At 41.4% G+C, this 23,409-nt stretch overlaps 1 protein-coding gene across 1 annotated transcript in view; it reads left to right on the top strand.

The window, feature by feature from the left end:
* The window catches only part of DACH2 (dachshund family transcription factor 2), a 313,020-nt gene that overhangs the window by 146,475 nt on the left and 143,136 nt on the right, over positions 1-23,409 (top strand). Inside the window, exon 4 of the mRNA XM_075720636.1 lies at positions 15,714-15,829. Coding sequence (XP_075576751.1) covers positions 15,714-15,829 — 116 coding nt within the window. The remainder of the gene's footprint in view (positions 1-15,713; positions 15,830-23,409) is intronic.

Raw genomic sequence — 23,409 nt, 5'->3', positions numbered from 1 at the left:
CTCTTCTCCAGCTTCAGCTGCCTTTGCTGGCCCATGAAGCTGTTCGTAGTAGCGACAGTCCTGATGTGACGCTTCAAGGAAATTCTCACCTCCTTCGAAAGCCGTGTTGGCAGTATTGAGATAAACGCTACAAATGGGCCAAGGTTTCACCTCAAGTGCAAATTAAGTTTATTAGCATATTACATTAATCAGGGTTTGGGCAGATTCAAAATCACCTTGGAGGGCAAGATCCCTGGTCTCTTTTGGAGAGGTTTGAGCTTCAAGAACTGTTTGTTAGGCTTCAAGCTCCGTTCCTAAGCCTGTTACTAAGGTCAGAATCTCTGAGGTCAGGGGACTGGTGGCGGTGATACCTGCTACCAACCACCCTCACGGCGTTCCTCAAATACACAGCTGCTCCTTACAAAAGCTGCCCTTTTATTCCAAATTCTTGAGGCATTTACTCCTTCATAACAATATTACTAACTTTTCTGTCTGGAAAAAAGTCATTTCAAGTACTTAAATTAATTAATTCAGTCATGTGAAATTTTTTAAAAGGTGAATACGATTCTTCTCTTCTCTTTAGAGGTGGGGGTTTTTTTAAATTTATTTTGGTGTTGCATGTTTGAATATCCGTGGTACAAGCAGAGGTAATACTGTGTACCTCGGTGGTAGTTTTTAAGTCACTTCCAGGAGAAGTCATGTGAGTATTTGTTGGACAAGCTGCAGAATTCACTTTTTAGCATTTACCTTCATACGAAAGTTTCTTTTTTCTAGAAGAAAGCTTTTGAAGAAATAAAAAAATTAGAGCACAGGCTTGGTTTGTTTGCTTTCGTACGTTTATAGTTAAAATTAAAGCTGTCTAATGTTCTTGCGCTAAACCTGGATCCTTCGCTTGCTAGCTGCAGGCCAGCTTGCTGCGTCCAGCGGCACGGCCCCTCGCGTGCCGCCCGTGGTGGCTCAGGACAAGGACAGGCAGGTCCCGCTCTGCGGGGGAACCGCCCATGGCTGCCCGTGGCCCGGCCGTGCCCCGCGGAGCCGTTGTGGGGCCGGCCCGAACCGGCTGGAACCGGCCCGAACTGGCTGGAACCGTGCCCGTCCGGCCCGAACTGGCTGGAACTGGCCCGAACTGGCTGGAACCGGTCCCATCTGGCCCGAACTGGCTGGAACCGGCCCGAACTGGCTGGAACCGGTCCCATCTGGCCCGAACTGGCTGGAACCGGCCCGAACTGGCTGGAACCGGTCCCATCTGGCCCGAACTGGCTGGAACCGGCCCCGTCCGGCCCGGGGCAGCCCCGGCCTCGCCTCACAGAGGCCCCTGCAGCCCCGCTGCCCAAACCCGGACACGTCAGGCCGATAGGTAGCGGAAGGCCTCAGAAGCATTACCTTTCGATTTGCTGCCCGAAATAGTAAGATTTATTTGTTCAGTCTGTAACTCCATGCACGTGGAGAAATTTCTGTGGAGTGTGCTCTTCGAAGTAGGGGGAAAAGGCAAGAAAATAACTCTGTGGCTCAAAAAAGCAGCTTGGCAATACCAGAAATGAAGGTTAATGTTTTGTGGTGGGGTTTTTTTAATGGTAGGAAAAAAATTACCGCATGATTGATTATTGGGAAAAAATTAAGAATACAGTGGATAATCCATCACTTCAGGCCTTTAAAATGAAAACTAGATGGCTCTCCCAAAGCTGTGCTATTACCGTGAAAGTGTGAGCCCAAACCAGGATTATATACTGAGGAAGGAGCACTTTTTTTTAGCTCACAGGAGAGGAGTCCTTTTTAAGTCTCTAAAGAACAGAGTCATGGCTAGGATTTAGTTGGAAGATCAGAGACTGGACTTCTGTCGATCCTTGATGCCACAGAGCTATCTACCAAAACCTCGTCTGAAGCCGTGTCAAGGAGGGGTAGCCAGGCACTGAGAACAGACCAGACCAGACCAGAGATTGCTCTTCAAATGTGCGCGGGCACTTACTGCATTTGGTAGTTTCCCTTTGGAGTTCTTGCTGGATGCTTGTATTTCCAGAAACTCTGAACAGTTTAGCCTTGAACTGAAGGAAAGGCATTTAGTGTCCTCAGACTCAGGAAGGACATCAGTGTCCGGTGCGGGGCCGGTTCTGGGGTCGTCCCAATCAGTAATTTCCCTTTGTGCCCCGAGAGTTTTACTGACAGGTGGGGCTGGGGTGAGCAAGGCTAAGGCTGCTTAAATGGGGCTTGGTGTACAGTCCTCTTCATGTTAGCATCTTATGATAACAAGAAGATTTTAAAGAAAAATTTAATGTGGATTTTGAGAATTTTGCTTCTGCCCTTTTTATACTTTCATGGTCCTAAAGGTTTGTGTTTTGTTGTTTAAAAGTCCTTTTTTTTTGTACATTTGCGGTAGAAATAATAACCCGGTCTGTCTCTGTAGCTAGCAAATTAAATACTAACAGTCACAAAACCTGGAAAGGTAAAGGTAAAGCAGTGTGGCTACTTACTTAATTTCATACTGTTCCAGGACCACCAGCTAACTAAAGGGTGTTTTCCGTGTTGCGAAGGTTAACCCTCAGATGTTTATTTCTGGATACAATCACCAAATCATAGAGGCTCCCTTTGATTGCCGTGAACAATTCTTCCTTTCAACATGGGCCTAGGTGCAAAGGGTGATACAGAGGACTGTTTCTATGTTCTTTCATTTATTATTCTTTGAAAGATGAATTTCTATTTTCTAACTTTGAAGAGTCTTTGCAAAATTGTGAAAACACTGAAACTTGCAATGCAGAGATTAAAAACAGTTAAAGCAAGAGTAGTTTCCCATTGCACCAAAGTTGAATTGCTATGAAAATATTGTACCACCACACTACAATATTCCACTGTTGGGGAATTAGCTGTCATCTCATGTGGGTTATATGATACTCGGTGCTGTGAATACGTCAAGTGCTTGCTATTAGGTTTCTGTCCATAGATAATAGGCTTAAACAGTCACATTTTTTACAAGTTTCATTGAATTGAATCTTATTGAGATACAGCTCAGTGAAAAACAGCAGTCTTTCAAAAATCTTTCTTTGTAATAATGTTCCCCTAAATTGGCATTGACTTCAGATACAGTTCAAAAGTAAAACTTGTAAGGATCTAATATAATTCAGACGCATATTATGTATCATGAGCATTTGTAATAGATGGTGACTCCCTGCTTGGAAAGTATCCATGCAAATATTTGTAGAAGTATGTACGTGGAAACTATAAAACAGTGCTTGAAAACATTGGTGCTAAATTAACTCAGATGAAAGCAGATTTATAGCTCCTGGGTGTAGTGGCGTATCTTTGCACTACGTTGGACTGTACGCTGCAATAAATGTGATGTTGAGCTACATTAATGAAAGTGAGTTCCCTCCTGCGCTTTCTCATTCAATTTTCAGTTCAATGCTGGTTTGTTGGTTTGGTTGGTTGGTTGTTTTTTTTTTTTGTCTTTGGGACAAATCCTGAAGATTTTATACAGATAACTTCCTCTTTCAAGTATTTTCTTTATAGGTGATATTGAGGCTGTTCGTTGTCACCATGTCGTCCTCGCATGTTCCTTATCCCGAGAGACAGTCCATGATTCAGTCCCGCAGTCCTGGTTTTGGGACCTGTGTCTTCAAGGAGCGGTGGCTGGGCTGAGCGCTATCCTCCAGCCCAGGGCAGAGCCTGCTGACGGCCCGGAAAGCGAGCTGTCAGTCGGGGAAGGAAGCCCATCAGGCTCTGTGCAGACATGCAGGGAATAGCGGCAGGTAACAGAGACCTCTGCGGTCCTGTGCGGTTGTCCATATGCTCGATTTGAGGCTTACTGAAAGAGAATTACTGACGCTTTCTGTGGCTCTTTGAGGAAGGCGAGCCATTAAGGGCTTGCCCGTGTAAAATCTTTATTCTGTTTGTGTCTTTGCCAACATCAGCTGTAGGCTGTTCGGAGTGGAGCTGTGTTTGTTCCAGGTGCCGGCCTTGGCGTCTATTTATGGCAGTGCTGTGCTTCCACATACAGGTGGAATAACCCTAAAAACCATTTCAGTGGCTTTCTTCTGCATACTGAATAGTCAGATATTTTAGGACATTAAAAAATAGCTAGAATGCAAATTGCATAATAATATTGCCTATGACCTCCCGTGGTTCACAGCTTTCACTGGATTCGAAAACCCAAGTAGAACTGAGTTGCTGAGCCGAGGTTTGCAAGGCTCATTATACACTTGGCGATATCTCTGGCACTTTCACATTTGGTTTAGCTGGACATCTTGGGTGAGCATTGTTTTGACAACAAATCTGTAATTTAAATTTGTGGTTCTGGGTATGTAGTTAGTGGCGCGGTTCCAGCAGTGACAGGCCCCCTCCTGCTCGGTTTAATCTAGGTAGAGTGGGTAACAATAGCAGTAAAGACACAGCAGCAGGAACTTTGTCCCACTGGGTATGATCTCAAGTTGCTAAATGAACTGTATTTTATCCATGCCACTGCATCTTCACTGCTACAGTTAGTAATTTAATGTAGTTACATTAAATTAGTGGGTGTATATATACATGTGCTGTAGTCACGCCTGCAATTTCATTGCTGACATACCCTTAAATTGAGCTGGTGCAACGTGTTACATAGGTAGGCCTTTCATCTTGTCTGCAGCTGTGAATCACCACAATTCTGAAATTTCGTGATTTATTCCACTTTTTCCCGTGACAAGTGTTATTTGACAGGAAAAAATTAACAGCAGGAATGGTGAGGCACTTTTGCATCTGCAGGCACAGTCATAAGTAATTCGGAAAGAGTTACTTAAAGTTTCAAATCTCAGTGAACCAAAAATCCTTTTTCAGTTTGAAACTTATTTTGGAATGCCTGGCTTCAGAAATAAGCAGTTAAACTTTCTTAAGTAAGAACCAATCACTTGTTCTCTAGTGCAACTACGCTATGGTAACATTTGAATACTAGGAATTCGGGTCATTTTTCTGACCGTAGACCCAAACTCAAGTTTTAAATAAATAACCTAATCAGGAAATAACCAAAAGGTCATGTAGACCTTCGTGGGGATGAATCTGTAAGACATGTGTCTATGAATGAATGGAGTAGCTTTACAAAGAGTATTATCTGGTATTGACTTGTTCACAATCTTAGGTTTTTAAGGTAGTACTCTGGCAGGGCTTTTTAATAGGTCTGTTTAAGAAACTTCTAGAAAGCTCATTTAAATTCTGTATTATCTTTTTGCACAGTTAAAAGCAAGTAGTCCTGAATTTGTGATCTTTTCTTAAGTGAGGTAAGCTGCATTGAGATATACTGAGACAACGTTGTTTTGCAAAAAATATATTTTACTATGAATTACATCATTTTATACTTCTCTATACTACTTCAGTATTTTTCCAGATAGCTTTATTGAGGATGTTTTAATGAATCAGACCCACTTTTTTTAAAAAAATAAAATAGAAGTCTTCTCTTTAATTCTATTGTAGTATCTGAAGACCTCTTTATATAGTATTCAGAGAAAAGCCTACCCTAAGAGCCACTGATCACTCCTAGTGACAACTCTCAATCACAATTACTGCAGCAGGAGACTTCTGCACTTCTCATAAGTCTTAGTGCCTGTTCTTTTTTTTTTTTTTTTTCTTTTTTGAGAAGCTTCTAAATTTATGTATTGACTAATTAGAGAATCTCAGCTTTCAGTTGTGAAACTCTGGGGGGAAAAAACCCACCACCCGCCACTCTCTTCAGTCTCTCCTGGCCCTTTCTGGAGAAGAAAAGCTTAGAAGTGTGATTTTTTTGAAACTTAAAGATTACAAGAAAAGCCAAATAAAAATGTGCAAAATGGAACTTTAAAAACATTAGAATTTTATTTATTCTCATGATTTCAGGGTCATGATTTGTGAACATTTGGGGTTAGAAGTACTGTAACTAGGTCAAGTAAATGAAGTATAAAATAGCTTCACAGTTATACTTTGTCAGGTGAGTAGTCAACCCTTAAATTGTCCATTCCATCACCTTTCTTTCTTTGACAAAGAAAAAAATTTAATGAATCTTTATCAAGGTGATGTCAACACCAGTATTAATAATCGGAGATATACTTGGACTCAGTTGTGGAAAATACGGAAACTAAGAATTTGCTGTGGCCTCAAAAAGGGAGACTAAAGCACAGTGCGTTGCATCTCCTCTCCCCAGGCAGGCGGCTTTCTCTGGCTGCTGGGGCAGCCAGCGCTCCCAGGAGGTACGAGGCACAGCTGACATCTATCAAGCAAATATGCAGGTGTAAATTAGGGAGTGTTGGAATAGAGGGTTCCTCTGCTCCCCAGGAGATCTTCAGGTGTCCGCTTGAGGCATGTGCAGGGTAAGGGGACTTGGCTTGCCTGACTCCCTTGCTTGCTATCCAGGGGAGCCCACTTGCTGCTCTTCGGTGCCTTGCCGTCACACCACGTGTATGTCTGCCAGTAACGCTACTTGCAAGGTTGTCCTTAAGTGCTCTGCAATTTGTAGAATGTTACATATGTAGAAATTTTGAGAAGAGCCGCCTCTTTTTTAACAAAGTGCCGCATGACTTTCTCTTAAGCAAACGAGAAAAATACGGTCCGCATGAAAATGCGAGTTTAGAAACAAACATACTGGAAAGCCATGCTGAGCCCTTGGTTACTGTTAGTTCAGATCAAACTGGAAGCATGTCCTGAGTATGGGGGCTGCTTTCGGTTTGGTTCAGGGACTTCCATAATTGCTTGGTTGATGAAAAAAAAAGAATAAACACGCTTATTAAACTTACAGACAGTACCAGGGGAGTAGGGGTTTCACGCACACTGGAGAATGGCATTAGGATGCAAAATGATCTTGACAAACAGGAAAGCTTGTCTTAAATAGGATTCAGTATGATAAGGGCATCGGCGGTGTAAGAAAAAACTAAAGAGGGTCAAGTTACACTTTTTCTACCTGTAATCTGGGGATAAGGTAGGTACCTTTGCTATTTGTAGCACATATTCAGGGAGTCTGAAGATCATGGATATAATCACCAAGTCTGTAAATTCCATCTGTATGTATGAAAACCTCACAAAGGCAAAATACATCAAGTTCTGAAAAAGTACAGTGTCTGTAAAGCAGGAAAAGATAAGTTGTTTTCCATGTCTGCTGAGTAGATGGCAAAAAGTACCGTGCTTAAATTAAACAGAGAACTAGGTTAGATGTCAGCCCCGCTTCTCCCACAAAGCTTTCCTGATCGGAAGGCCGGCCTAAGCATTGGTGCGGATTTGCCTAGGGGCATTGCGAAATATCCAGCACCGGGTGTTTTTAGAGGCAGGCTAGACTAACGTTGTCAGGAATTATTTGAGTGTGCTTGATCCTGCCTTGGGGCAGAGGTAGAGAGAGCAGGTGACCTTTTGAGGCCTATTTCAGCTTTATGAAGCCGTGAGTGAACCCAGCAGTGCTGACACCCCCAACGCTAGTGCTGCTGCTCTTGAATTTTGCTGTTGCCTCATACTCTGAAGAGTCTGACTGACAGCTTCTGTCACACACATTGCTATAAAGCATTGGGATAACTGTGGAATTGGTGTATTTAGCAACAAACCAATATCCAGCTGGATGTGCGGTGGTTTGGTTTATTTCTGCTGTGTTGTGTTCTCGGCCATCTGTATGAGCGACGTGACTTGGGCTATTGCTAAAGGTGATCATGGCAGTAAGTCCGGAAGGTTAAGACTTGGGGAGGATTTTAGCTGCTGCTGGTGCTGTGCTGAATGCCCTCTGCTCCACCAGCTGCCTGTCCTGCCAGCCCCTGGGACGGGAGCAGGCAGGCTTGCTCAGAGACCACCTTTCCTCATCCTGTCAGCCTCCCCACACCGTTCCCAGGGATGGAGGTGGAGGAGGAGGCAGAAGCATCTGGCAGGTGGCTGTCTCAGCGCATGTGCTCAGGCATTGCTCAGGCATCCCCTCTTCTCCTTATTAGGAGATCTAAAAAGTCATAGTAGGAGTAAGAAAGTCATAGTAGGAGGTAGCACTGGAGCTGCTCTCAGTGGGGTGGGGAGCTCCCCCCAAAAAATGTAAAGATGAGGCCAGGACCAGAGGATAACTGGGAATGTGGCAGGAGGTGGAGGATGGGAGGGAAGCAATTAAAGGTAGCTAGCGTCTGAAAGACAGAAGTGATGTGATGGATGGGTTAAAGAGCAGAAGATTACAAATATTCAGAAAGTTGGACAATGGTCAAATGTGGGAGAGAGGGACTGGAGGAAGTGGACTGGGTGGGATGGGAACAGGATTGGTACGAAGATTAAGGAAAAGATTAGGTAGAGGGTGGGTAGCTGTGTGGCTGAGAGGCCTTCATGCCCTAAGGACCAAAACTCACTGCAGTAATTTCAGGAGAGTAACTGTGTGTGGACTTTGGTGACAGGCTTGGTGAATGATGCTTCCAACTCCTCCATGTCACTGTTGGCTGCGCCGGCAGAAGCCAAATGGAGTGGAGACCACAGGTGCTCCAGTGCTCCTGGCCTGGAAGAAAGAGATTCCTCCAGGTCAGGAGTACTTGGGAGTACTTGGCAGCAGATCTGCCCCGGGGCAGCGTGTTCTACCAGCCTGGAGTTTGGAGCTGGACCCAGTTTAGATGTCTGTGCATGAGAAACGATCTGTGGGCTGTGAGCTGGGGTACCTGAAGACCGCGTGTTAAGAGGGAAAGAGTGGCCACGTAGACGGGGGTCAGCCTGTGCAGTTGTTCGCTTGCCGTCGCTGCTGTGTACACAGCTTGCATCAACAGGGAAGATTCTGAACTAACCAGCCTAGGTCTTGATAAGGGAAGTATGTGTGATATTATTCAGACCTATATTGGACTTTTGCTAATCCGTGTTTTTTAGGAAGAACACAGTGAGTGTGCTCCATTCTTAATGGTAAAGTTAATAAAGATGTAATATTCCACTTCAGTCCTAGCTCTGAACAATTCAGTGGTATTAAGGAGTCTTTTTTAATAACAGTAACGCCAATTCGTAATGACAGGGAAAAAAGTTCACATTTGTGATGCTTTAGGAACAAACTTCCACTGACATTTTAACTGAGGCTGAGGACCTTCCTCACTGAAAAACCCTGGAGAACTGAGTGGGAAGATTTTGTTTTGGAGCGTCAGAGCGCTTTTCCACAATTTCCTTCTGTCCTCTGAAGTGAGAAGGGCGCGCGCTGAGCCCATGGAAGGTGAGCTGTGGCTCTCCTCGTGCCGGTGTGGGCACTCTTTTGTGAGAGTTGCCATAGGGACCAGGTTCTAGTTATCAGCTCAACCAGCTTCATGTATGATTAATGTTAATTGTCCATTTTGCATGGGTGACTTTTTTTCCTCCTGCTGAATTGGCTCTTGTTGCCTTTGATGTGGCTGGTGATCCAATGTCCTGCAATGGTTAGACAAGTGATCAGTTTGCCAGCACTGAGAGAAGACAGAATCAGGTTGCTCCGAGGTCAGAGTTTGCTTCTCTTTTTAAACAGTGAAAGGTCAAGTAGAGTTTAACTACCACTGGCATCTTTGAAATGTTGTAATAAATGCCAAAGCAAGGAGATTATTTTAAATCCGTGCTACAACTAGAAATCTTAGGGTAATAAAAAGAAATAGTTTTAACTCAGATTATCAAGATGTTACGTTTATTGGTAAAGGCTTCAAAGCGTACCTTTCACAATCACTAGGAGGTATTCCATGATCTTTGAGGAGAGCAAAATTTTAATTTGTGGTTCCTGTTCCAGTTTCAGGAAAGCAACTAAGATTGTGGGGTTTTGTGGTGTTTTTTTTTGTTTTGGGTGTTTTTTTGGTAGTGGGGTGGGTTTTTTATGTTTTGGGGTTTTTGGGGGGTTTTTGGTCATTGTTTTTTTTATTTCTGACTACTTGGACCAATTACTGCCACTATTATCAGAGCAATTTATACAGCATGTCACATAGTACTTTTATATTTCTCCTTTAAGCCTAATAAAATATGTTGCTATTGAAGAAATCTGTGATACATATGAGAGCTTCCTAAATCACAAGTCTAGCATATTTTTATACCAAATAGCTCAGGCCTCATGGAATCAATAATTAATTTATTAACTGGATATCTTTTGAAAAAACAAAATCAGCAGTCCTTGCTAGACTGTCTACTGCCAATTCATAAATAGTTGATGACAAAAATGAAAAGTGTGGAAGTAAAATTCAAATCTTAACGGTCAAAGTATCGGGTACCTCATCTATCACAACTTGGAATAAATATATCACAGAATGTGTCATATCTCATTGACACTGCAAGACATAATGCTTTCCCTTGTTATCTAGCTAACTGCCAAGTCTACAAAGTTTATAGGCTGCTAAGATAATGTGCTTGTGGTAATCCACTTCAGTTGCAGAAATATGAAGTACTGTTGAAATATATTTCTACTTGGTTTATTCTTTGCTCTCGAGAGGATAGGATACTATTTCGGTTCCTCTAAAGAAGCCCAGAGAATGAAAAGCAAAACATCAGGATAAATTATGCTAAATGGTGGATTAGACCCCAGAGGAAATCATGCTTCCGTGGTACAGTATTCCTCCATTTATCTTACAAATGTTACATCTAATGTTAATTTTGTAAAGGGAAAGCATTCAAAGATTCATCTGATCCTTTTAATAATAGTTTTAGTGTTATAGTGTTATTTGTCAAACCCATACCATCATAACTTACTTTTCTAGTTTTGACAGACCATTCATACAGCAAATATTTTGGGCTACTAATACATAACATTTTATTTCACAAAACACAAATAACCTAGTAATTAAACTCCAAAACTTAACAAATAATTGCCAGCGAGCAATTACCATTCAATTAAAGAGTAATTACATGGTTATTTGTGCCCTGTAAAATAAAGCATTACTGAAATCAGTAACGCAATCAATATTTTAGCAGAAACAGGATGCTGCAGTGATGGACCTTTCAACCTGTGCTGATTAAATTGTCATCCAAATAACAGTTTCCTAGTTAAATCACCACATGTTTATTTGTCTTGATTAATATGCAAATTCACTTCTGATTCTAGTAAATCTTCTATATTTAACAGCACAAAAGTAGAGCGCTATCATACATCAACAGTGATGTGCTGTATGTTTCCACTGATTAATTACATTTTACAAAACGTTGATGAATTTGTGGATTTTCTGAAATATAGTTGTCCATAATGAGTGTAAAATAGAGTTACAAAAGATGGAGCTGATCAGTAATTTTAACAAAATCACAAAAGTAGCCTTATTCTATGTTTTGATTCAAATTAAAAATCCTTAAGATGTCTAGGGAATATATAAAACTTTGAGAGGAAAAATAATAACATTAGCTCTCAACAGGAGTGGAAAATAAAGGAAAAAGAGAAGTTAATGAATGATTTCTCAACATTTTACTATATAAATTTTAACTGTCGAATGTACTTCTTAAAATGTAATTTAGTCTCTGACAAATGTAATTCCAAACAAAACACAAAAATGAACAACATTCAGATCAGTTCATTTTTCTCTTTCAGAGTTAGTGATTTTTGCGGGGGTGGGCTGGAGAGGATGACAAGAATGACTGTGTAACCATAGTGTAAACGCAGGTAAAAAACCAAAACCTCCAGTCATCTCCACTTCCAAGTAATTGCTGACCCAAGGGTTATTTGCTTTTGGTTTTGGTTTTGAGAGATACTAATAGAATCTTAATCAGTATAGACTTTGAGCTGGCCAATTCATTTGCATTTATTTAGTAAACAGAATAAGATTACTAAGTTTATTAATGAGAAATGGTATTGTACTTCTGGTTTAGTTTCCATGGTCTTCACCTGTGACCACAACTCTTGTACTTTAAAACAGTTTTAAAAGATATCTATAAACTGGCAGTTTCTAACAGAAGTAACATCTAGTTTAAAATTGAGTCATTTTCTGTTCACAAAGACCTGTTAATGGCAAATATAAAATTTATGTAGAGATTTTAGACCCTCAAAGAAACACATTTAAAATTGTTTGAAGCTGATCATTCCTGTTCATGCTTCCTTTATTATCAATGAGGAAAAGATTTTTCTACACTTCTTGAATATATAACTTTCTTGAATGAGATAAAGGAAAAGGTGAAGAAGAAAATGCAATAGAAAAGCAGAGTGACAAAAGATTAAGAGAAATAATATTAAATAAAGTTAATATTTATATGCTAATGCTATTAGCATTTATATGCTAATACTTACAGAATCACAAATGATGTCTTACTTTCCCCAAATGGTAATTCTGCTTGCCTTGTTATTTCTGTTCCAGGCCTGTGTTAGCAATTTTCTCTGAATTGTGAGGGTTAGATATTTTTTAAATAGTAAATGTGAAATTTGTTGAAATTCTAGACTCGGTAGGACGATAGGAAGCATACTAGGTACTGGGAGTGTTGAGATGGACCAGTGAGATTTCATTGCTTGGTGGTGCCAGCCCTAGCCCTGACGGCAACATTTTCACAACCTAAAGGAAATCCCAGAAAAATTTTGAATCTACTAATGTTTTTGTTTATTTGTGTATATCTTATTAAAAAATAAGATTTAGAGCAAACATTTGTGTCCCGTCTCTATAAAACTTCTAGTTTCATGTTTAAGGAAAAAATGACAGAAAATTTGTTTCAGGCTAAAACAGGACTGGGAGTGTTTGGATTCAGATGTGCTACCGAGGTGCCTTGTCTGTGAGTTCCGGCGTCCTCCCAAGCGAAAGATCTCGGTGCGCCACAGGCGACGTGGTCTCTGGCCACCTCCAGGCTTCGCTGGAAGCGCGAGGTGCCTGCTGCAGACTCGGCAGCAGCGTGTCGGGGTGCTGGCTCGCTCTTCACTACGTTTCTTCGGTTCGGAACCAGGCACACAGCGTTAACGGTGTTCGTAAGCAAGCTGCAGAACACGGTGTTAAAGACCCAAACGGTTCTTTCTCAGGTGGTGTATGAATGGCAGTCAGTCAGCTATAAGCAGTATCCAGCCTTGAGTTTTACATTTAAACGCTAACATTAAATTAGAGACAAAGGACTCTGATTTTATTTGAACAGGATCAACTGGGAACAATTCCTTTGAAACTGTTGTAGCTACAGCTGTGTAAGACCAGAATCTGGCCCCTAGTAGATACTTCTTTATAGTAATATTCACTAAAAGGGAGTGAGTAGGTTAGAAGTACGCATTTCTTTTTCTCTTCAGAGTCTGTCAAACCCCTTCCCCAAAAGGACCACAATCCCAAAGTCACCAAAACCCAGAGAAAACAGTGTGTGTTTTCCCAGTGGTACTTGCCCCACTTTTGTAAGTAGGCGGGATGTAAATGCAGTCAGCAGGACTCTGAAAGGGAGCTGAGTAAATTTTGGTGTGAACTTCTCTTTCATCTTTTCCTAGAACTTTTTTTTTCATCCTGGGCATTCTGTCAGTGCATAACCACAGATTGGAGAGTTTCACTTCTGCTTGTAGTATATGCTGCGAAACCCCTAAAGATCTGATCTGGTGAACCCGTGGCCTACGAGTTGTCTACTCAGAGTTAACAGAGTCATTGAAATAAACTGTTGTCTGTGCAAAAACTGCATAACCAGGAGTGAAACTCCATTGTCTTCCCTCCTCACCCTCTGAAAACCCAAATCATAAATAAAATCTCTTCATTAAAATCTTTTAAAACTGTTTGTTTAATTTTTAAAGTGTTTTTCTTAGATTACTATCAACATACGGAGTTTTATGCAAAAGGTTCGTTAGTATTTGAGCTTGAGAAGAGAATGTTTTGTAGTGTTGTTGATTGAGCTCTTCTGCTGGAGAAAGCTGCTAATTTTAGCTCTCTTGTAATTTTTTTCGGAGGCAGTAAGTGCCAGCTAAGCACTTACACATGCATGTGTATAAGCACAGACTTCTGTAAATCAAAAGAGCAACAATTCTTTTTGTTTAAAACCCCCACATACCAGCGTAATACTGTCTGTTAGACAATATTCTTGTGCCGTGGATGATTTCAGCAGGTGATTATAATAGAGAATGCATGTGTGCATCTAACTTCCCGTGAAACTCAAAAACTCTTATTTTAGGTTTGCTTTATTACAGCCTAGTGAGTCTGGGCTCTTGTAGTAGGCTTTACTACATAGCCATCATAGTATGATAAACAACTTAAAGCATAAAAAAGAAAAATGGAAAAAGTACTGAATAAAATGAAATACAAAATGGATAAACCCGAAGCCCAAAAGAGGGGGAATAGTTTTATAGAGATAAAATAATAAACCAAAAAAATGATTTTGTGCTACTTTGATGTACAGTAAAACAAAATAACACTAGCACACTGTGAAAAATGAGCAGGTTAATGGTACCTCTGTGTAGCGTTGCTGGAAGTTGTCTTCATTTAAACGCAGAGTTTGTCTTACATTGATGGAGGGCTTTGCCACTGTAAGCTGATAGAGTGAAGTTTAACTTAAATTTCTTTGTGAACTAGAAGTCATTTTGGAAATGCTCTCTATTCAGACCTCATTCATTGTTGCAGCTTAGTTATTTTATACAATGTTTCACTGTATTTTGTCAAAAGCTCTATTACTCAACAGAGTAAAATTTGTTTTGCCTAAAGAGAAGCACCAATATTTTTCCAAACGTGAGGAGGTTGCATTTTTATTAGCTGGCTTGGGGAAGAGTTGATTCAAGTGATTTTTTGGTCTGTAAATCTCTTTATTATGATGGCAGCTGTGTTGGATGATTTCATGTACGCACACTGATGTAAGGGATAAATGTGGTAGTTGAAAACAATAGTTAAATGTAACAGGTCTGCAGAAAGTCCTTTAACATTTTGGATTAAAAACTGCATTCGTAATTCATAAGCTGGTCAAGGGACAGTGAGATTTTTGACAGGTTGGGCTAACATTCTTGGTTTAACTTATCTGTAGTAATTAAAAACACCAGTCAGTCTGTAAAGATTAGTCGGTTTTGGAAAAGCTCCGTGTTATGTTATTGCTGCGTCTCAGAAGCAGGCGGTTATCTGCCACGATTCAGAAGGCAAGGTTTAAGACTATGTTGTATTCAAAGTTTCAGCTTCTTATCTTTAGGCAGCACAACTTCTAGTTTTCTGTGGCGCGGGTGTGTGGCATAGGCTTTGGAGCAGTTACTGCTCTGACCCCTCTCCACCTGGAAGGCCACGGAAGCCCCGGATAATGGACAAGCTGACTTGTGTATGGCTAGTAGAGGTACCTGTAGACGTGCCTTTGGTGAAGCAGCCTCGTCAGCCCTGAGCTGGTTCATCGTGGCGGCCGAAGCAGCGTGGCTGTATTTATCCGGCCAGGGTCTGAGCTAATAAATCCTGGTGCGCCCAATCTGAATATCTGGCGTCCGTGTAGTCATTCCATCGTTCATCCACAACCCGTGCACAACCTGTATAAAGCACGGCTTATGAGCAGAGTAATGCATTTAGTTGCATTTTCAAGACTTTATGCGTGAGTTACACATGCATATGAATTACCCGAGCTCTGTGTTACAGACAGTAATATTAAGAAAAGGATAGTAGTGGTACAATAGGGCTAGAAAAACGGATTGCTTTCATTCTGGTCTTGTGGTGCAGATTTAAAAAAAAAGCTTTCTACTCATTTATGTGATTTTGAGCTCATGATTGTGTAAACTATAGGTGCTGTTTGGCAGTTTATTGTTAGTTCATTTGAAACCTATACGATTCTTGTATGTTTAATCAACTTATTTTTCTTTTTTCCTAGGCAAGAATTTCCAATACATTTTTGTGTGTCATTGATGGTTCATATATTTTATACAAATCAATACCATGTGTAGTAAGCAAATATTTCAAAAAGAAAATGCGTTTTCATTTATCCTCTTATTTCATCAGCTCACGACCAGGAAGACCCCCCAAGCGTTCACTAGGAGTTGCGATACAAGAAAATGCACGTCTTCTGCCCCATGGAGTTCCAGGCCTCTTATCGCCAGGACTTATCTCTCCGACAGGTAATAAAATCCATCAGATGATCAACCTCATCTCCTCATACTGCCCAGCAGTTAAAATAAACTTATATTGATCTAACTGCCTTGTCCTTCAGGGCTTTTTCAAGCTTTACCAGAGGTTACGTTATTGGATTTTTTGACTGTTCATGAAAACTCTGTTTTGTTGCTGCAGTGACTGAAAACTAATGGATTTGTAATTTAGTTCTTTATTAATTGTATTTTCCTTACAGGAAACTCCATTAAATGTGTTTTTTTTAGTAACAGAAAAAAACCTGAGAAAATGAACTATTGTCTCAGAGCGCCCTGTAGCATGCATTTCTTCCTTTCAAATGCATGTGTATTTTAGTTCTCATGGGTTATGAACAGCGTGGCTAATGCGTATTGTATTGTAACATCATTAATGTATGCTGGGAAGATAGAGAAATGCTTGTACGAATTATAGAAGAAACACTTGAAAAGCAGATAAGTCCGCGTTGCCACAGTGGACTGTACTTCAATAATCTGCATTCAGTATCATAATATGAAAAAGCTAGCATGAAAATATGTGAAATTATAAACAAGCCCTAAACATAATTTAATGCCTAGAATTTTATTTCACTTCATTAGTTTATTAACAGAGTTTAAATTAAACCGTGTGCTATCCTGATGAGTGTTTTAATTTTTTATTAATTGATGTGTGCTAAAGGTAAGTTTATTTTGGTAATAAAGCTGTATTAACAGACTGTATTCATAAAAGTAATTGTTCAAATATCCAAGAGGCTTAGCAGTTTTAGGATTACTGTCAAAGTCCAGTCTAAATGTATTGTATCTCCATAATAAGCAAACTTAGCGAAGTGTTTAGCAGAATATAAAGTCATAGAACATCTTACAGGAAAGGCGGAATTTATAAAAATGCTAAGAGTATAGTGACTTCTGTCTTGATCTTGCAGATGACTCTGCTTGCAGAACCTGTTGCACTGCAACTGAGTGCCTCAGCGGGTCTCAGCAGTCAGGGGAGCAACAAAGCTGAGATCTTTAATTTCTCCTACAACTCCAAGTGTCACGAGGACTTCACAGTGAACCAATAACCTTTATCACTGTGCAAGTGGGAATGAACATTCTTAAGCAATAGTCACAGTAACCTTAACTGAGGTAGTTAATAAAGTATGAAAGCATTTTGCTAGAGCCAGGCGCCACAGTTGAGCAAGTGCAACTTCATGTACTGTTCATACGTGTGGCGCAGGGATCAAGGACTGTGTTTTTACTCTTATGAGCAGTTTATAAATGAGGGTTTTTTTTAGTAGCTCTGTCGTGTTCTCAGCTCAGGAATTTCATGGATTTGATGTTATGTTATTACCAATAGACAGGAAAGCACAAGAGCCACATTGCATTTATAATGTCTTGTCAGAAATCCAGAATATTCCATATTACTTTTCCACCCTGTGTGTGTTTTCAAACAGGACGTCAAATTATGCAGACTACCATATTGCTTTAAATTGGGAAATACTTTAGGATGCAGTGTGCTGAGTACGCACAGTAAAATTGTATCATAGACACATTCTGTGTGTCTCAGATATTTTGAGTATTGCAGAGCTTGAGTAAAAAGATGTTTAAGTTGAACTTCTAGGCTGTTGTAAGTTGTTGGGAGTCTGAAATAATGACTGGGATACATCCCACTTAATTTAACACGCGGAGGGTTGCGTGAGAAGATTGGCCCCGGGGGGCTGTCTTTCGGCCGAGGCCCAGGGTGGCCGCCTTTCTGACCTTGGGAGCCGCCTATGAAAACCTCTGCATGACCAAGCGCCAAAAGTCACAGACAGTGTGCCTCAAGCAGCTGAAAGGGAGTTTTGCGAGCAGCTTGTAGGCGGGAGAAAATGCACGTTTCTGGAGCATCGCAGCATTGTTGAGAGCCCTGGATTAGACGGGTCCCTGCGGATGAAGCAGCCCTGCTGCCAGCCCGCAGCAGGGCAGCTCCACACCGATGCCCTCTGTAGTCTTGTCACTCAGGAATCAGAGCTCCTGAAGTTTTTGAGTTGTTTTATCTTGTTCATAAAGAAAGCACAATGTAAAAATCGAGGGAATCGCTGAGTAAGGAAAGGTGCCAAGAGCCACTTGTAAACTCAATGGGGATTTGAGCTGTTGTAAACTTGATGGATCACTTGGGATATGAAGCCTGCATTAGCTTTATTTATACCTATTTACACTTAATTACTGACTGCTTTGCTCTGGTTGCATTCAACACTTTTGCAATCGGATTCTTTCCTTTTGGCTGAACTAGAGAACAAAATGCATTTTAACACTTCTCACAGAAGAGAGGGTTTTCTTCCAGACTTCTGAGTGGTGGATAATAGACTGGAATAAAAGTTGCAAGGCTATTAACCTGTTTTCTACTGGCTAAGTTTTAATTTGGTTACTTATGCTCTCACTTGCATATAATTTGCTCTGGTTCTGACAGTTTTGGCCCACAGAATTTGTACGTAAGACTGAATCTGTTTCCTGCCCCTGGCTGCCCCCGGCTCAGTGACCTGCCGGCTTGGCGGAGGCTCTCTGCTTGGAGCGCTCTCTGCTTGGAGCGCGCTCTGCTCCCACGCCGTTTCAGACAGCTGTGGGAAGGCAGCGGGACCAGGGCTGGGGCAGAGACTGAGGAGAGTTCGCAGCACAGCATGGCTGAATCCATCCCTTCCAGTAGAGCGGATGCTGATATGGAGGCAAGGACGACTCTTTACATCTTGGTGACTACTTTGGTTACCTGCTTCCTCTAATGGCAGTGTAATTGCCCGAAGCATTTCTTTTGGATGTCTTCTTGTCCACTCCTTGATAATCCCTGTGCCTGATCTTGCCCATTCATCCTACAGCACAGATATGCAGACAGTTCTGTTAATCTGCTTCCACTGTTCTAAAAAAAACCAACCAAACAAAACCCAACAAAAAAAACCAACAAAAAAAAACCCAATACAAAAAAAAAAAAAAAAACCAAAACACAAACCCAGACAAACAAACAACCCACACTTATTCTTCTTACGTGGCTACCTCATTTTCTAATGTGTCCAACTTAGCATCTGAGTTGTTTCCTTCTTCAGATAATGTCATTGTAGTAACAGACTCCACATCAGCAAACGCAGCCTGATTCATCCATCCATTGCGTTTTTCAGTTTTATCTCCTCTTTAGCCTTCTGTCAAGTTAAAGCAAAGGAGTTTGCATCCAGGCTTGCTGTTGGTTAGCTGGGTAGGTCTCAAGAAGTTGCTGTTCTGGCTGCAGAGCTCACAGCTCTGGCTGCAGAGGGTATTACAGAGTGATGATTAGTAACTTCCTGCAGACCTGAGCGAGCCATCTGTGTTTCCACTCCTTGCAATGTGCTGTTATTTTCATCACCCATTTGGTTTGTGTCAGCTCAGTTTACATGGTCATTTTCACGTAATAAACAGGTAGTTAAATTAAGCATACTGCATTTCCCAGTGCAGAGTGTAATTTTTTTACCTCTTGGCAAAGTGGACTACAACTACTCTTACACATAAGTAATTTGTGAAGGAGCTATAAGTGAAGCCTTGACCTTTTTAAATATTTGTAGGTACCTTCCACCTTTGGGGAATGGGAACATTTGAGTTATGATGAGATGAGAGCAGCAGGGTGGTTAAAAGGGCTGTGATTGAGAAAGATGAGGTGGTGTGTCTGGGATGCATGCCACCGGGAAGGGCTTGTGTAAACAGCACAATAACCGTGCCCAAACCGCATCCTTCAAGAGCTGCTATTTAAGTACTGTCCGTTTTATGTTAACTTAGGACAAAGTGTTTTTCTTCTTGTGTTCATGTAGGAAATGTGGAAATCGGCGTGGTGCCCTTGCCTGCTGTGAGGGCAAAGGAAGAATCCTGTGTGTCACAGAGGGATGGTCATCAAAGGCTCCGTTTTTCAAACAATGCAGTGTGATGAAGTGACATTAACAACAAAGGCTTTATCTCCTATTAATGTACAAGTCTTTGTCATCAGTGTATCTTAACAAGACAGTTGGAACTTATTTATGGAATAGATTTTCGAGGAGGCTTTAGGGTCTGAAACAGTAGTTTGCTCTATAGGGAGAAGCTGAAATCCATTAGATGATTTAAGCCTGTAGTTCAGAAAACTGTTGATATGGAATGAAGCTGAAAGAGTAGTTGGATCTTTTGATAGTTATCCGTGCCAACTTTGCTCCTGCTACCCTCCATTTAGGTTGTCCCCATAAAGGTTAGAAAACTGCTATGTGAAGCCTTCATTGCAATTTTTCTCTGTTCAATTTGTGGAATGGCTACTATTATTTCAATAAAACCATTCTGGGGGCTGCTCCATCTTGTTTTCAAGGTATTGGAGAGGATGGCTCCTGAAGAAAATCATCCTGCCACCAGAACTTTGTTAGATTGTGGTACAGGGCACAAGCCTGCTTTACGGGGCAGGTTTTTTTAAGTGGTAGGATGGGCATGGGCTGGGAATCCCGCAGCTGAAGCTGATGGGGTGCTGGAAGGTCTGGTGAGGCTGGGTGCCAGGAAGATGGGCACAAGCCTGTTTAAAACATCTCTGTCGCCATTTTCTATTTCTGAGATTTGCTGTCCGGAGCTGCGGGCAGCTTGGTGGGCCTAATACGGTGTGTGCTGGCAGGGTACGTGCAGTGTAGGTCAGCGGATGGATTGCAGTGAGCATTTAGGGCTGAGAGCTGCCGAGTGCTTAGCGCAGGAGATGGGAGGAAGCCCAACTGATGGGTGATTGTTTGTTAGAAAAGGAAAACGAGGAATTTTCAAATGGATTCTTGGCTTTGGTGGCCTTTGCTGGATGTGAGGCAGGAGGATTCCGAATTTAGGTTAGATGCAGATGCACCCCCAGTTGATGACTGTTCAGTAGGGAAAACTTGTTGGAACGTACTGTCTGCAGAGGCTGTGACTGGTGCTGCCACGAGCGGGCAGGGTGTTTGAGGTCCTCCCTGGTGCTAATACCTCCCGATTAAACCTGCTGCCAGCATCTATCATCAGGTCTCTGCTGTCCTCTTACACTGCTCTGCCCAGCTGACAGCAGCAAACCACCTGCATTTCCAAATGTGTAAGATAAACTGCCGTGTTCATTATCAGCTACGTTAGCTTCACCTCCCTTGAGGTGATCCTTTTGTATTTCATAAACAGTTAAAATAGATACTGTCTCATTAGCTGTTTGTGTAGAGTTTTCCAGAATGTAATAATTAAAATATTGACCTGTCTGTACAGATATGAATACTTTTTCAGTGTAGTTCTGTCTTATTAATAGTTAAGAGAAGCTGTTGTGAACTGAATAGTTTCATGTAATTAATATTTTAGTGAAATTAATATTTTAATAGCTATACAAGTCACATCATTGTGGAACTCAATAGAGTAGCTCACAGGAGTATGATAACCTCATGTGTTACTTCAATTCAGCAGTGATAGCAGCAGCCACTCAGTCTTTCTACAGAAAAGAGAGGATAAAACAGTATTTGCTGCAGTCTTCAGGCACTTTAATTTGGTAGCTCCTTGTTAGAGAAATGAATGAGACCGGAGGCTTTCAAGGTCTTTGGTATCCAGTTGCTGTTTATCGAGGTGGGCACACGGTCAGCCAGCGCAGCTCCGCTGATGCGCAGAGCTGCCTGCAGGAACTCCCTGCTGCCATCGACCCCACGCATCGTCTCCTCATTTCCATCTGAGACTGGTGCTGCTCCAGTGCCCACCAGCCTCTCCTGGCTGAGGCACCGTAAGATGCGCTCGGGGCCGAAGAGCGGGAGCCGCAGGAGCGGCAAGGACGTTCCCTTGCGGAGGGGCACGGTGGGGCTGGAGGCAGCCAGTCTGCTCCATGTGTAGCGTGGGCTCGGAGATTGGGATTGCCGAAACCAGGCTGTGAAGGTTTGCCTCTCCGTATTGTAAAGCCTGCTTCCAAGAAAGAGCTGTTACTTGAAGAATAAGCATTCACTCAGGGTCACTTCACAGAACGTCTATTGACCGATTTCACCTCTTGGGGTCTTTGATGGAGGGCCTCTGCGGCTGGCAGCTGCTGGCAGGAGTCCTGGAACCTCCGAGAGCAGGGAGCAGATGATTGTAGCATTCAGGGAACCTTTTCCTTTCTCGGCACACTTAACTGAACATTTTTATATGTTTATATCCTATTTCTGTGGCTCATTTCACTGTTTACGATTATCCTTTTTTTTTTCAGTTGTCATAGATGTCATTTTAAAGTTCCATTTATAATGAGAAACATATGCATGACTTTGTCATTGTTGGCATTACCTGGCTTGGTAGAAATTATTATTTTTAATCAAAGGCAAACATACTGATTAAGGATGCCACAACACTCCTCTGCCTATGGGGAACGTTAACAGTTTATAAATTGTTCTTGGTGACAATTCAGTAGTGAATTACTTTGATATATATGGCTAATAAATTAATATGATTAAGTTAATGAGTAGTAAAAGTGTTGCCAAACTCCACTCGTCGGGCTTTTAATGCTGCTCCACATTTGCAGCTCTAGCTTCCCCCTGTGGTGAGAGGATCAGTGCTACCTACGCACTGTCATTGTGATAAATGGCATATCCCACAGTGCCCTGCACTCCATCTGGTGTGTCCCCAAAATGAGAAATATTTTATACAAATCACACACTCAGAAGCTCAAAGGACTGTAGAAAGATCTATTTTTTCAAACAATAATAAAAATGCATACATCTCTTTAGCAACTCTTCATTTTTACTGTCATAATGAATGCATATAGCTTTGGGAAATGAAAGCTCGTGTGAGTAACATAGGAAAGTTATCCACTGCACAATAAAGCTGACAAATAAGTTACATGCTCACTCTTTCATTTTATCATGAAATGTTCTTAGATAAAAAATGATGTTAGAACATCTATTTAACTGGATTTTAAAATTAAAGACCATGTATGCTGCATGATTGAGTACCACCCCATCTCATGCCAGCAAATTTCTGTGCTGAAGGGAGCGTGAATTTGAGTGAATGAGGAATGCAGGATCATATCATTACTCTTTAAAATACAGCCATTCAGTAGAGTTCTGATAATCTAAAAACTGTACTTGGTGACTATGGGTCACTCGGTTCCTCTCTTTCCTTTTCTCTTTTAATATTATCTTTCTTTAGGGATCCATTTTTCGTGTCTGCTTTATCTGGGTGGGACATAACATTTTTGACAAATGAATAGTTAAAGCTGTTGAGAATTTACTGAATGGTTAACCTTGTTGTAAATTTAATTTACACATAGCCTCAGCAACTAATTATTGTCCGAGAAGTGTGAAACTCAGTAATATACTCTCACTTTTAAGCATTTGCACAATTTTTTTTTTAGAATTTGATCCTGCTGAGTTCCTACATCTTTTGAGATGACAAAGTTCGACCAAAGTGGTCACAACGAGAGAATTAAGACCGTATCGCTTGACACTCAGGGCAGGGCTGTGCTGAATTTATCTTGATTTGCAGATGGAAGGGAACCATTTGAAAAAGTTGGGCCAAGTATCACAGAGTTAACGAAATCAGAAAGTTTTCATCCGTCTGTTTTTATAATCTATGACATTCTTTCCTACTAGCTTTTCTGTTAGCCTGGTGTCTGAAGGCGTTGAGGTCTCTAATGATCA

This window comes from Pelecanus crispus, chromosome 13, assembly GCF_030463565.1.
Source record: "Pelecanus crispus isolate bPelCri1 chromosome 13, bPelCri1.pri, whole genome shotgun sequence".
In the NCBI taxonomy this organism is placed as follows: Eukaryota; Metazoa; Chordata; class Aves; order Pelecaniformes; family Pelecanidae; genus Pelecanus; species Pelecanus crispus.
This window is presented reverse-complemented; position numbering and strand designations above follow the sequence as displayed.